General features: G+C 36.0%; 1 protein-coding gene across 1 annotated transcript in view; it reads left to right on the top strand.

Moving 5' to 3' along the window:
- Positions 1-9,272, top strand: part of TMPRSS15 (transmembrane serine protease 15) — a 195,527-nt gene extending 186,255 nt beyond the window's left edge. Inside the window, 7 exon segments of the mRNA XM_033515099.1 lie at positions 242-340; positions 3,601-3,650; positions 4,087-4,261; positions 5,888-6,069; positions 6,272-6,367; positions 7,270-7,409; positions 9,102-9,272. Coding sequence (XP_033370990.1) covers positions 242-340; positions 3,601-3,650; positions 4,087-4,261; positions 5,888-6,069; positions 6,272-6,367; positions 7,270-7,409; positions 9,102-9,272 — 913 coding nt within the window.
- Positions 9,273-12,406: the final 3,134 nt, after the last annotated feature.

The raw sequence follows: 12,406 nt of genomic DNA, 5'->3' as shown, positions 1-12,406 counted from the left end.
ATCTTAGAATAAGATGTAAGACTGGAAGTGACTCACATTTTAATCTGAATGAGTTTCAATCTTCAAAAATCTACTGCTAAAGGGTCATTATTTGAGGAGGAGAAAAAAAAAATAACTGATGTTTATTATTCTATGGTGATAATATGGTGATTATTCTATCAGCATAATCATTTCCTAAATGTTGCTCTACTGGAGGAATAGGATATATATCTAAAAATACACACATGTCTTTTTGCCCCAGGGATGCAAACATGTCATCACCTGTATTATTCACTGGAGATGGCCCATTTGTTACCATCACCAAAGGAGGAGGTAACCACAGCCTAAATTTTACAAAAAGGTGGGTACAGTGGGGTTTCTTCCTCATACAAACAATGTCTTTAAGTATGGTGATGATTATTCATGCACTAATATATAGCTGAAATCCTAATTTATGTCTCTATCCATTTACTGTGGAAATGATATGCTCTTTTAGAAAAAAAATTCTTATCTAGAAATCTCTAAATTATGATTACATAATATAGTAGAATTAAGACTACCTATATGTAATATAGAAGAATTAAGATGGAGTGACATTCACCCATAGTTAAGTTGTCACAGTAGGTTCTCTCTGTAATCAGCAAAGAAAAATAAGCACTCCAAACTGTGATCCATCAAGGCATCTCTTGAAATACAATGAGTCTCACTCTAAGGTCCTTTGACTTTATTGATACAAACTTTGGACACACTGAGGATTGCTAATTTAAGCCATCCACAGATGGATATCTATGTTTAAACAAACTATCCCCATTCAAAAAATGACTTACAGATTTGTCTCCACATTTACAAGTGAATCATTAGATGGCATGATCCTCAGAATACATTTGATTCTATTCTAACTTTTCTCAGTCCAAATAACAGCTCAAGTGATTCTGAAGGGTGCTACAAACCAGTGTTTTCTTGTAGATTAAATGAAAATGTGATATTAGCCCAGGATTATATCCTCAGGAAATGGTGGGATTTACAATGCAACTCCCAAGGAGAAAGGCTTACCATCATCAATTTAAAGATTTGCAATTATTTCAATTACTGTTTTCTGCTTATAAGAGGGTTTACTGTAGAAATTTTTCCGGATTTCTACCAGAACACTGAGCCAGAAAATTACTGTCTAATTGCTAAAATGCTGAAACCATGTTGAGGACAGCAAGACATGTTCATTCACTTTTCCTTTATAAACATACCACATAGTAATAAAGCAAGAGACACTTCTTAATTTTCTATGGTCTACTATTTTGTCTACAGGAAAAAAAATTAAAACATTAATACATTTTATGTTCTAATTATACTCTGTTAACCCCAAACATTTATCATTCTCATGGGTGGTGAAAGTATCTTAAACTAATGGAATATCTATTTTTCTTTTTTTCTTGAGTGAATGTCTAAACCAGCATTGCCACAAGGTATCTTGAAGAGCAGTAATTATTTAAGGGTGTCTTCTAATATCTATTAAACACTAGAAGTGATTAAAGCAGGAGGAAATGGAATAAATTCATTTATCTTAGTTGTATTTCTGTTGCAGAAATAGATGTCTTCTTCCATGTTTCATCTGGACAGCTGATAGGAATGATTTTGCAGGGTGACACTATTGCAGATTCACACACGGTTTTTGTACATAAAATGAATGCTAGAAAGATCACACAGATTTGATAATTTCAGCAACTGAATTCATTAACTGGTAATCTAATTATAAAATGTATTTCTCACATTGTCTTTTTTATTCAAGTGCATCCTCCATTGAAACAAAGGAGGGCACATATAATAGGGCTTGAAAGCTGCAGTGACAGAAACAGCAAAAGAATTCTCTGGTGCCCTTAGGTAATGTGATTTTTGGCAGGACAGCTTTGTAAGAGCCCCAGATCCTGCCTTTTAGATATATGTGAGCAGATTCCACAGAGACCAATTGTTTTTGCCAGTTCTAAGTGAAGATCATGCTCACAGATATCCTGACTACTCCAGATTTCTGCCTGGCATGCTGCTTGACAGCTGACACTCAGAGAGGCATGGAGGAGGCTGTTCAGAACATGCCTCTGGTGCCTTTTGGCCACTTCTGAGCTGGGCAAGAGGCAGCTGAGAACTGTTGGGCTGAAGTGCAGGCAAGGAAGTGCTTTTCCTACTGGGAGCTAGCCTCACAAAGAAGAAAAAGCACAGGCAAATGAAGTCATTTCTATTGAAGCAACCAGTAGGTACTTGTGGTGGGACAGCAACTCCCTTTACACTGAAAATGTAAAATTATAGGGACAAATCTGACATTTTGGTTGTTAGTTTGGGTAGTTTATGTATCTCCCTATGACAAAGTGTAGGATCACATAACAGACCTGATTTACAGCACCACTGACCCCCCACCTTTGAAAGCCTATGAAGGCACAGTGCAAAAGTGTATTTAGTTGCTATGAAGTTTATGCAGAAGATGGTTTTAGTTTCCTGAGAGTTTATGTACTTTTGGTTGTCCTTGATGTTTGTCTGGCTACGAAGGGACACCCTTATGAAGTCAAGGCAGATTTTAATACATCTGTCACAGAAAGTGGTGGTTCCACTTTTTAAATTACAGCTTTAAAATTAGGTACCTACCTTGAAGTGGAAGATGGTAATGTGGGACTATCCAGGGCCAGAGGAAAATCTCATTTGCACCCACTACAGTGAAGATTTAATTGGGGAGGTAGTGGGTGGTTACAGTTTCCACTTTATTTCTTTTACCACTGTGCCATTGGGAAATTACTGGGTCACATCTCACTCACAGCAGATACCAAATTTTAGAGCAAACACAGTGAGGGATACATCATTCCCTATCATGTTTAAAGTATCCTTCACCTTTTTTATTTAAAAATGGAATGTGGAAATGCACACTGGAAACAAACAGTTGGCAGAGCTTGGTTTTCTATTTTCTCTCCTTCGTATTTCTGTGTGTATCAGATTTGATTTGCTAGCACACACACTGTCCCAAGTGTTTCAGATTCATTACAAACCACAAACATAATATTAAAACCTCTGGGCATCAGAAATGCTCGAGCAGTTTTGATCTGCGGTCTTTTGCTCTTCAGACTCTGGCTTAATATGTCTGCTAAAAGATTTCTAACCTAGCATATGCAACAATGTATTTTACAGTCACATTATTTTCTTAGTAAAATGATACAGGGATATAAAACTAACCGCTTAAATTCTTTGGCCACACTGATCTCTAGTGGTAAGGTATTGAAAACATCTGAAAAGGTAGGAAAAAATACCACAGGCAGCTATAACTTTATTTCAAATCTGTCATGGATGACCTATTTCCCTAAAAATACAGGAGTCTACTTTTATTTCCAAATTATAAATCAATTAAGTGCCCACTGAAGAGGAATATGTACATTTAAAATTGTATAGCATAAAATGTTGTATATTTATAATTAAAATATAATTTAAACATGTAGCATTTGTTATTGTACTTAACATGTTATTACTGCTAAAGTCATGGTCTTTTATATATATGATTGCATAAATTTCTCTGTGTGTGTGTATGTAAATATATTTGACAGAGTTTTCTGGTGTGCAGATACTTGTGATTTAATTGCACTTTCATTCTAGAGAGCACTGTTTGGACAACCTGGTGATTCATCTGCAATGTAACATTCAATGTAAGTACACAGAATCCTGGAATACTTCACAAAAAGATCAAATTGTTCAGACCATAAAGCCAAATGTTTATAGCTTGAATGGAAAGGTTAGGGAATGGACTATAAATGCTGTACTCATAATGATATAAACACAGGAAAATTTAGTGTTCACTTGATTTAGGTGTTAAGTGTACACTAGAGATGGATCTGCAGTGAAAGCATATGTAAAATAAATGTATAAAAATTCCAGAAGGTCTGAGGAAAGAAAACGTCTAAATCCAAGTTAGACAGTTGCATCTTGATTTCAGCTATAGAAACCCAAACTTTTTTCCACAGTATTTTTAAATAGCAGTTCAGATTCTACAAAGCCTTTTTTTCCCCAAGAAAATTGACTAGTCTAATAAAATATGCTACATCCTTATAATTTTTGATTTGATTTGATTTTACTTTATCTTAGCTTGTGGAAAACACCTGGTAACTCAGAATAATGGAACAAGAATTGCAGGTGGAAGTGATGCCAGAAGAGAGGCTTGGCCTTGGATAGTTTCACTCCATTTTAATTTCCGACCAGTTTGTGGAGCTTCCCTCATCAGTGATGAGTGGCTGGTGACAGCAGCACACTGTGTATATGGGTAATGTTCTTTTATCTGCAAATTCACTAAGGAGGCATCAGATTGTGAACAAATTGTGACACTGGTATGGAAAATTAACAACTCCTGGTTTAATTACCGTGTTTTGAATCACTTGCAGGCTCAGCTAAAAGTCCTTCACTTTTGTTAAACCCTCAGTCCTTACTTTAATGCAGAGAATTGTGGAAACCAAGCAGCATTTCCTGAACAATAAGGAATTGCACTTTAAATGCATGGTATTAATACTAAGCATTGGTACTTAATCCATAATTATTGTGGGCCTCCATAAATTAGGTGAATCCCTTCCAGTGGTATAAAAGGTGACATCATATCCCATAAATTAAATACAGTGTTCTCCCTGTATATTATCATGGATTGATCAAGATTTACTGTGCATCACTGGAATGAATCTTGATTTATGTGCATTGATTAGGCAATATTGGATATCCTCTTGACGGTGTTATTTGTATCATTCAAAGAAATGATGCATATTGAAATATTTTCTAGGGTTTGCTTTCATAATATCTATAATAAAAAGCAAGTGTTGTAAAAGACATATAGAAACTGGAATGACAAAAATATTAAAACAAAAATTCAAAATTAGAGTAGAGCTTTCATTACAAATAGCTAAATAGTAAGGCAGGAGATTGTGCCAAAATCCTAATGCTGTCTCTTGGCATGACAGGAACTACATTCCACACAAAGACACTGAAATGGAAAGGATTAAGCCCTCTTAGTTCCCACACAATAAATCCACGACTATCTTGGTACTTCCTTTTCACTTGAATCACCTATTTTGAACTAAATCTAATTTTATCATCTTGCCTTTGCCAGAGTTTTCCTAAATTAAAGCTTGCAGTTTCACACCTTCTGAACATTTAACTTGAACACTCCTAGTTTGGAACAAAAAAGCCTCTTGATATCAAACCAAAAGATGAGCAGAAATCAACTTAGTCCAACAATCAGGCTGAAAATGTACTTTTTAAACTATAAAATTATATATAATTTAAGAATAATAAATTAAAATATTAATTTCAGCAAAATTTCAGCAAATACTCAAAAATTCAGCAAACATTTAAGTACTCTGATGAATACAGCCTCAAACCAGCATGTGTAGATTAGGAAAAAAGTGCAGATCATGCCATATTTTGTCTTAGTATATATTTTTTGATTGAGATTAAAAACTAAGAGATTAGTTTTCTGAGTCTATGAGCTGCAGCATTTCCAACAACATCTCAGACCTCTTATTCTTTAGACATTCCATTACAATTTTCTAACTGGGACCAATATTAATTGCCTGCTGGGCAGTCAGCAGTACTCTTCATAGTGTTTAAAAAGCCATGGTAATTTAGTTAATGTATTTTCCTCCTCTGCACCACCATCTGATTAATTCATTATAAATAATGCATCATGAGCTAACCATAAAAAAAAAATCAGCCATGCATATCTGCAGCATGGATATTTAAGACAATGATACTCTCACAGAATTCTAAGGATATCTACTCTGTTCTATTTATTTGACAAATGTGCCAATGTTACAGACTACCACAAGGCTAAATTTTATCTGATACATATCTTTCAAAATCTTCATTAATCATTCCTAATTGTAGATACTGTTGCAACTTCTAGGAGACAATTAAAGCCATCCCGCTGGCGAGCGGTTCTGGGCTTGTATACTCAGTCAGATCTGACACAGCCTCCAGCAGTGGTTGAAAGCATCGACAGAATAATAATAAATCCTCATTACATGAAGCAAACAAAAGACAGTGATATTGCTCTCATGCACCTTCAACACAAAGTGCAGTATACAGGTGAGTTTTTATTTTCCCAAAGCACCCATTTATTCCCATTTATTCTATTGTGCAGAACAGTGCTAAGCCTATGAGGATGGTGGGGAGTACCTCCTGAATATCTTGGCCAAAATGTGAATGAATGAAATGTTTCTGGTGTGACTTCATAAAAACCTGAATACAGGAAAGAAGATGAAATTGATTGCTTATTTCTCATTCACAGATTACATACAACCTATCTGCCAACCAGAAAAAAATCAACAGTTTTTACCAGGGATTAACTGCTCCATTGCTGGCTGGGGAAATACTAAGAATGAAGGTGGGTCATCTGCTTGGAAAATTCTGACATGTGTGTAACTGTAAGGGAAAGCTTGTTCCTATTCCACAGGAGTTGCTAAGGTCAAATAGTTTAGAGAGCTACTCCTCCATATGAAAATTTAGAAATTATCACATCCACTATTCCTTCTCTGAAGCAAAATGATAGTTATATATATTAGAAGAAAACATGCACATCTAAGTTCATTAGGCTATGAAGAAAGCTTATTACATCCACTTAGAAGTTATGATAACTACTTTTCCCAACATGAAATATGTATATCTTGGTTCCAGATATTGGGTGGTGGAAGACAAAGATTAGTCTTTCTGACAATGTGCAAATTATTTCCCCCAGAAGTCATGAAAACTGACTGCAGTGTGAAATGTATGTTCTGTTTGTATGTCATATGCTCCAGATTTGGAGTCTCTCTGAAATAATAAACATGCCATTTCACTTCCACAGTTGAATACATTGACTTCTACATTAAATTGCATTTAAAATTTTGGGTAGGAATTAATAAAAGATTTTTTTAAAAAAAGCTTTAAATAACCAAAATTACACAAAGGAGAGGGAGGAAATGCTGGACAACCCACATTCCTAAGCCTTTAATCATCTTTTAGATCTCCTCACAGTGAGTTCACAGTCATTGATTTTAGTAATCTTGATTTAATTATAACCAAATTCAGTCCCATTACACAAATGAAAGACAGAATTCAGTTAACGAGCCCTGTTTAATCAGTGAGTGTGTTACAGGGGCATAATCCTGAATAGTACAGCAGTAAGGCAGGGATTCCTGCTGCTCAGGAGCGTGCCAAGCATGCTGAAACAGGAACAAAAACATCAGAGTTCCCAGTGGGATGCATGCATTTCGTGCTGCACGTAAATGTACTTTGTATTTTCATCAGGTTCCCCTTCAAATATATTGCAAGAAGCAGAGGTCCCTCTCCTTTCCAATGAAAAATGCCAGCAATGGTTGCCAAAATATAATATTACTGAGAATATGCTTTGTGCAGGATATGAGATGGGAGGAATAGACTCCTGCAAGGTAAGTAGAAGCACCTCATTTCTACTGCTGACATAAACCTTATCTAGTTACTGAATAAAATGCTCCCTGATTCCCCACTCATAAAAACCAGAACAATCTCTGTTCATTAATGTAATTTCTACTTACAGTACTTTGTCCATTTAGTAATTTTTCAGGATAAAAGTTTGAAAAAAGGGCTTTTTTGTGTCATCTTGGCATAAACAACCATGGAGGGAGATAAATATGAGGACTGGAAAATTTCTGCACTAGGCTTTGAATAATTCCTTCTCCCTGAAGGAGAGAGGCACATGCTTAGGGAAATGCAGAGAACAGAGAAATAAATACCAAATAAACTGAAGTCTCAGAAATCCTTCATTAAGGGAGAGAGAACAAAGCTGCTTTTCCCAGAACCTGTAGACTCTGGAGACCTTTCCTAAGCAGACACCACAGTATTTCACAGAGGATGCCTTTCTGCGCTGATATATGTTCCTGTGGGTTTAGTTTTTATCTATTTCAGCTCTCTTTATAACTCGCTGCTTCTGTTTGAGGATGTACTCAGAGGTGGCTGCCACATGATTTTTCTTCCAGCAATATGGAGTCTGTGGTATGGATTTCCTCAAACCTGGGAGTGCTCAGTGAGGAGCACTCTCACATAATTTTTCATATTGCCTTGCCCTCCCAATCTAAGCCTTCATCACGTGCCCTAACTTTGCCCTACTTCTTTGTTTCAGTTTAGTCTAGGACAAGGACTATGTTCAAGCCTAAAGTCCTTTCCCCTCATGGCTTTCCTCTTTCCCTTTTTCTTTCTGAACTTTATACTGGAAAAAAAAAAATTAAAATACAAAAGTGAAAAAAAATTCCATGTAGCACCACAGGCTGATACAGAGTACAAGTGACCAGCACTGTGATCAATGACCAGTCAGCCATGAGCAAAGATGAACTGAGTCCTGATAGCACATCCCCCTTTAGGCTGCTGTCACAGCCTTTTACATTCTGGGATGCCCTAAAGTTATGGGCAGAAGTATTTTAATGGCTGAGTCCTTACAGAATTCTCTGGTAAAGATCCATTCACAGGGCCTGGAGAGGACATAATTAATACTGGTTCAACTAACTTGATAGACAATGAAAAATAGTAATTGTTTTCTTTCTCATCAAAACAAGATACCCATGGCTGACTCAACCCTACTCAAGCTAAATCAAAGTCAGTCTCTATTACAATGCTACAGCTGCTAAACTACTGAAAAGGAGGTGAGAGAAAGGGGCACCTCTTCTGTCAGTCTTGTTATTTTGTTCTCTAAATTTGAAACTGAAGAAACTCTGGGGTGACTGAAAATAGCCAAAACTGTGTTTTGGCTGAATATATCCAACTGAAAAAAATCCTCCGCATTTACCAAGGCTTTGTGAAATATGAAGGGCTGAACATAAAAGGAATAAGATTTAAAAAAAAACAAAACTCTTGAAGTCTAGTCCTGTATTGGAAGACTGACGACAGCCGAAGCTCACATCATTTAAAGAATAAAGAAAAAAATAAATTGATCCATTCAAGGCTTTTTTTTTTTCCACATGGAAATATTCATACTGATCTCACTTCCTGGAGCTTAGGACATACAGGGTAGAGCATCTATGATTAAGAAACAAAATGAACAAACATCATAAACAGGCTCAACTTCAGAGTTGACACTGTTCACTTAACTTTTGAATTTGTTATTGCAGGGGGATTCAGGTGGCCCTCTGACATTCAAAGATGGGGACAAGTGGTTTTTGGTTGGTGTAATTTCATTTGGCGACGGGTGTGCATTTCCCCAGCAACCAGGAGTGTATGTTCGAGTCACCAGGTTTGTGGACTGGATCAAAACCATCATCTATTAGCTTGATATTTTTTAATTATGGACATGGAATTTAGATTTTGAAAGTAAGACACTGCATAATGATGTAAATGAGGCTGCCATTTCAGCCTCACAGAGAAATAGAATAAATACACAAATCTTAGTGAGGAAAACACTGGTAACTTCTGTTTGTTAATAAGACCCATTTCCAAGTGAGCACAATATTTTAAAAGAGATGCTGTGGTTTTGTTAATAAATAGTTTTGTCATTTTTATATAGGACCTTAGGAAAACAGATTCTTTGAACATCAGTGCATTAACTGCACAGTGGAGGGCTTTACAAAGCATGGGCAATAAAAAAAATGTTTGCAAACTGTAAATTGTTAATATCAGGTGAAATATGATCTGCTTGATGTTTTTATATTGTGTTTTTTAATGTGCAATTTCATATTAATGCAGAGTCAACTCTTCACAACAATCTCTCTGCATATCAAAATGCAGGTATATGTTCTCTCTTTAAGCTGGGCTCATGGGAGTCCCTCTGCCTTGCCTATTACAAAGGGCTCTGGAATGAGTTTTATGGATTGTGCAGAAAGGCTCACCATGGATCATGCTGCTTTCTAATGAACAAACTGAATGTCAGCCAAAAGTTCTCTCTTGTGTAATGTGCTTAGAATTAATAGAGTTTAAAAGGGATTGAATAGAGCTTTTTAGTTTTCTTTCTAGGCAAGTGTCTGGCAATTATTCAAACAATTATAGAGATGTGCTTGTCCACACCCAACCACAGACTCACAATAACCACAACTTCTCATAAAAAGTGATGTTTTTTAAAACATTTGACAATAATGAGTACCAGCTCTCCCTCCTGAATGAGTGTTCCTACATTACATGCATTTTCTGTACTGGTGATTTTTAATATATATTTTCTGCTTTGTACAAAAAAAACCTAGCAGGATGTCCCATTACAGCATTCCAAAGTGGAAAGAATATGAAAACCAAAATAAGGAGTTTATCTTCTTGAGCTCTTTTATCAGTTTCTATTAAAATATAATTACTTACTTGTTCAGATGCCTTAAATTCTACAGTGTCTTAGCATAATATGATGCACTTCTTTATTTCTGTTTTCAGAACAGTGCAGGACTTTAATGTATTTATCATTCCACAGTGCCAAAGCTACAAAATGCATTCTTACTTACTGAAAAAGTGTATCTACACACAGGTGTATGATTGTTGTAAGCTCTTGTATTTTGTTCTTGCAACCCTAAATGCAGGTATGAAATGCTTGCAAACAGAGGTTGGCAGTCACTGATAAAGAAAACAAGTCCCAAACTGCTTTCAGGTCTTTGTAAGCATTAGAGAACTAGGTCCAGACCAAAATCTGTAGCTTTATCAAGACATCTGTGATCACAAAGAACACAGATAAACACTGTTATGACAGAGAGAAGGTAAGAAGGTGTTTTAGACAGAGTCTCTCATATGAAAGACACAGCTTTTTAACATTAAATTATTAAATTTGCAAATTTCATCTTTCATAGTGGACTGTTGTTTCTCCTATTACTCTGAAAAGTAGAGCATTTTGCTATCAATAGAAACTGATTTGGATGAAGCAATTATATTAAAATGCTTAAGTATGACCTGATTTTTGCATTATTTACCATACATCACTATTGCACATTGTGTTCCACTCTGTTAATGAAATACAAAAGCCAACTGAAAGCAGATGCAGTCATTAGAAAATGTGCTTTCCAGGAATAGAGTAAGATACCTTTATTTGTGTGCTTTTTCTTGCATCCCAAAATGCAAACCATAAATGTATTTTGGGATATACACTGATAAACTACCTCATCATAATTAAAAAGTTCTAATATAAAACCTGGCATAAATATATATATATATATATATATATATACATATATATACTATTTTAGTTTAAGAAGTCATTTTATTTCAACTAATTATGCCTAGGTAAAATTGCATAACCTTAGTCAATCACATTCTTGCCTTTGGTCAGCATCCATGGCTCCAGCTGCCTGCAAATTAACCTATGGAGAAACCAATCAATACTAATTAAAACACTTGGGCAGAACAGACTATTTGCAACTGAGTCAATTCCAAGAGGTTTTGAAACAGAGGATGTATATGGTCATAAATATAGAAATATTTTGTCCCAATAGCCAATATTTCTTATTTCTACATGAAATCTGAGCACACTACAATAGAAGCACTGGATGGCACTTCCCCATCTGCCTTGACACCAAGTTTGAGACAGGTCTGTGCCAATGCCTGCCCAGCCATCACTTTCACTCTAAAAAAAACTCCTGAAGGTATCTTCATTCTCTTAATTGCTGCTTCAAAATCACTTCTGCTGTCATTAACCATCATATTGATAGTGACAACTTAATGTCCTTTGGGAGTATGAAGTATGAAGAAATAGTTAATCCTTAAATTAAAGGGAGATCCTTCAAGACCATAAAAATGAACGAAGTTGTTTTTACCACAACCCTTTTCAAGAAAGAGGTCTCTCTTCCCCTCAGCTGACTTAGTATTTACATCACTAGTAATACAATTCTGGTCGTGGTGATCATGTAGGATCATAGTATTTTCTCACTGCAAAGGAAACCAACTGGAAAAACTGTAGAATATTTTAAGCAGGAATAACAATATTTAACCTGAACTACAGGAGGAGTTTTCTTTGAAAAGAAAGCAAAACCACTGCATAACAGCAGCTTAAAGATACTTCCAAAAGCACTTCAGCAACTAATTGCACAATTACTCTTAATGGCACCAAACTTTCCAATCATTTTTCTCTACACATGAAAAATTGAGACACATTTGTCTCCAAAGTGATGTGGTGAACATCAGTCAGCACAGTGCAGGCAACCCTTCAGTTCTGCTGTGCTCAGTCTCTCCCCAGCATCCACCCAGCAGTAGTTAAGAATCTGTGTTAAAGCCAGCTTGGTTGAACTCAGGCTCTTGAACTCCTGCTGGAACAGCAGTAAAATCCCTTAACTTGTTGCTCTGACACCAGATTGTCAAACAACAAATCAACCAGAGTGCTACTGCCACCACCCTGCACTGCTCCTCATGACTGGCACTACTGTTCTTAAGGCACAGAAAGCTCTTAAGGCACCAAAGAGAATGGACATTAATGATGTTAATCATAACTCTGAAAGACAGCTTTAAATGCATCACA

This window comes from Parus major, chromosome 1, assembly GCF_001522545.3.
Source record: "Parus major isolate Abel chromosome 1, Parus_major1.1, whole genome shotgun sequence".
In the NCBI taxonomy this organism is placed as follows: Eukaryota; Metazoa; Chordata; class Aves; order Passeriformes; family Paridae; genus Parus; species Parus major.
Note: the sequence above shows the minus strand (reverse complement) of the source record. Positions and strands in the feature narration are given on the sequence as shown.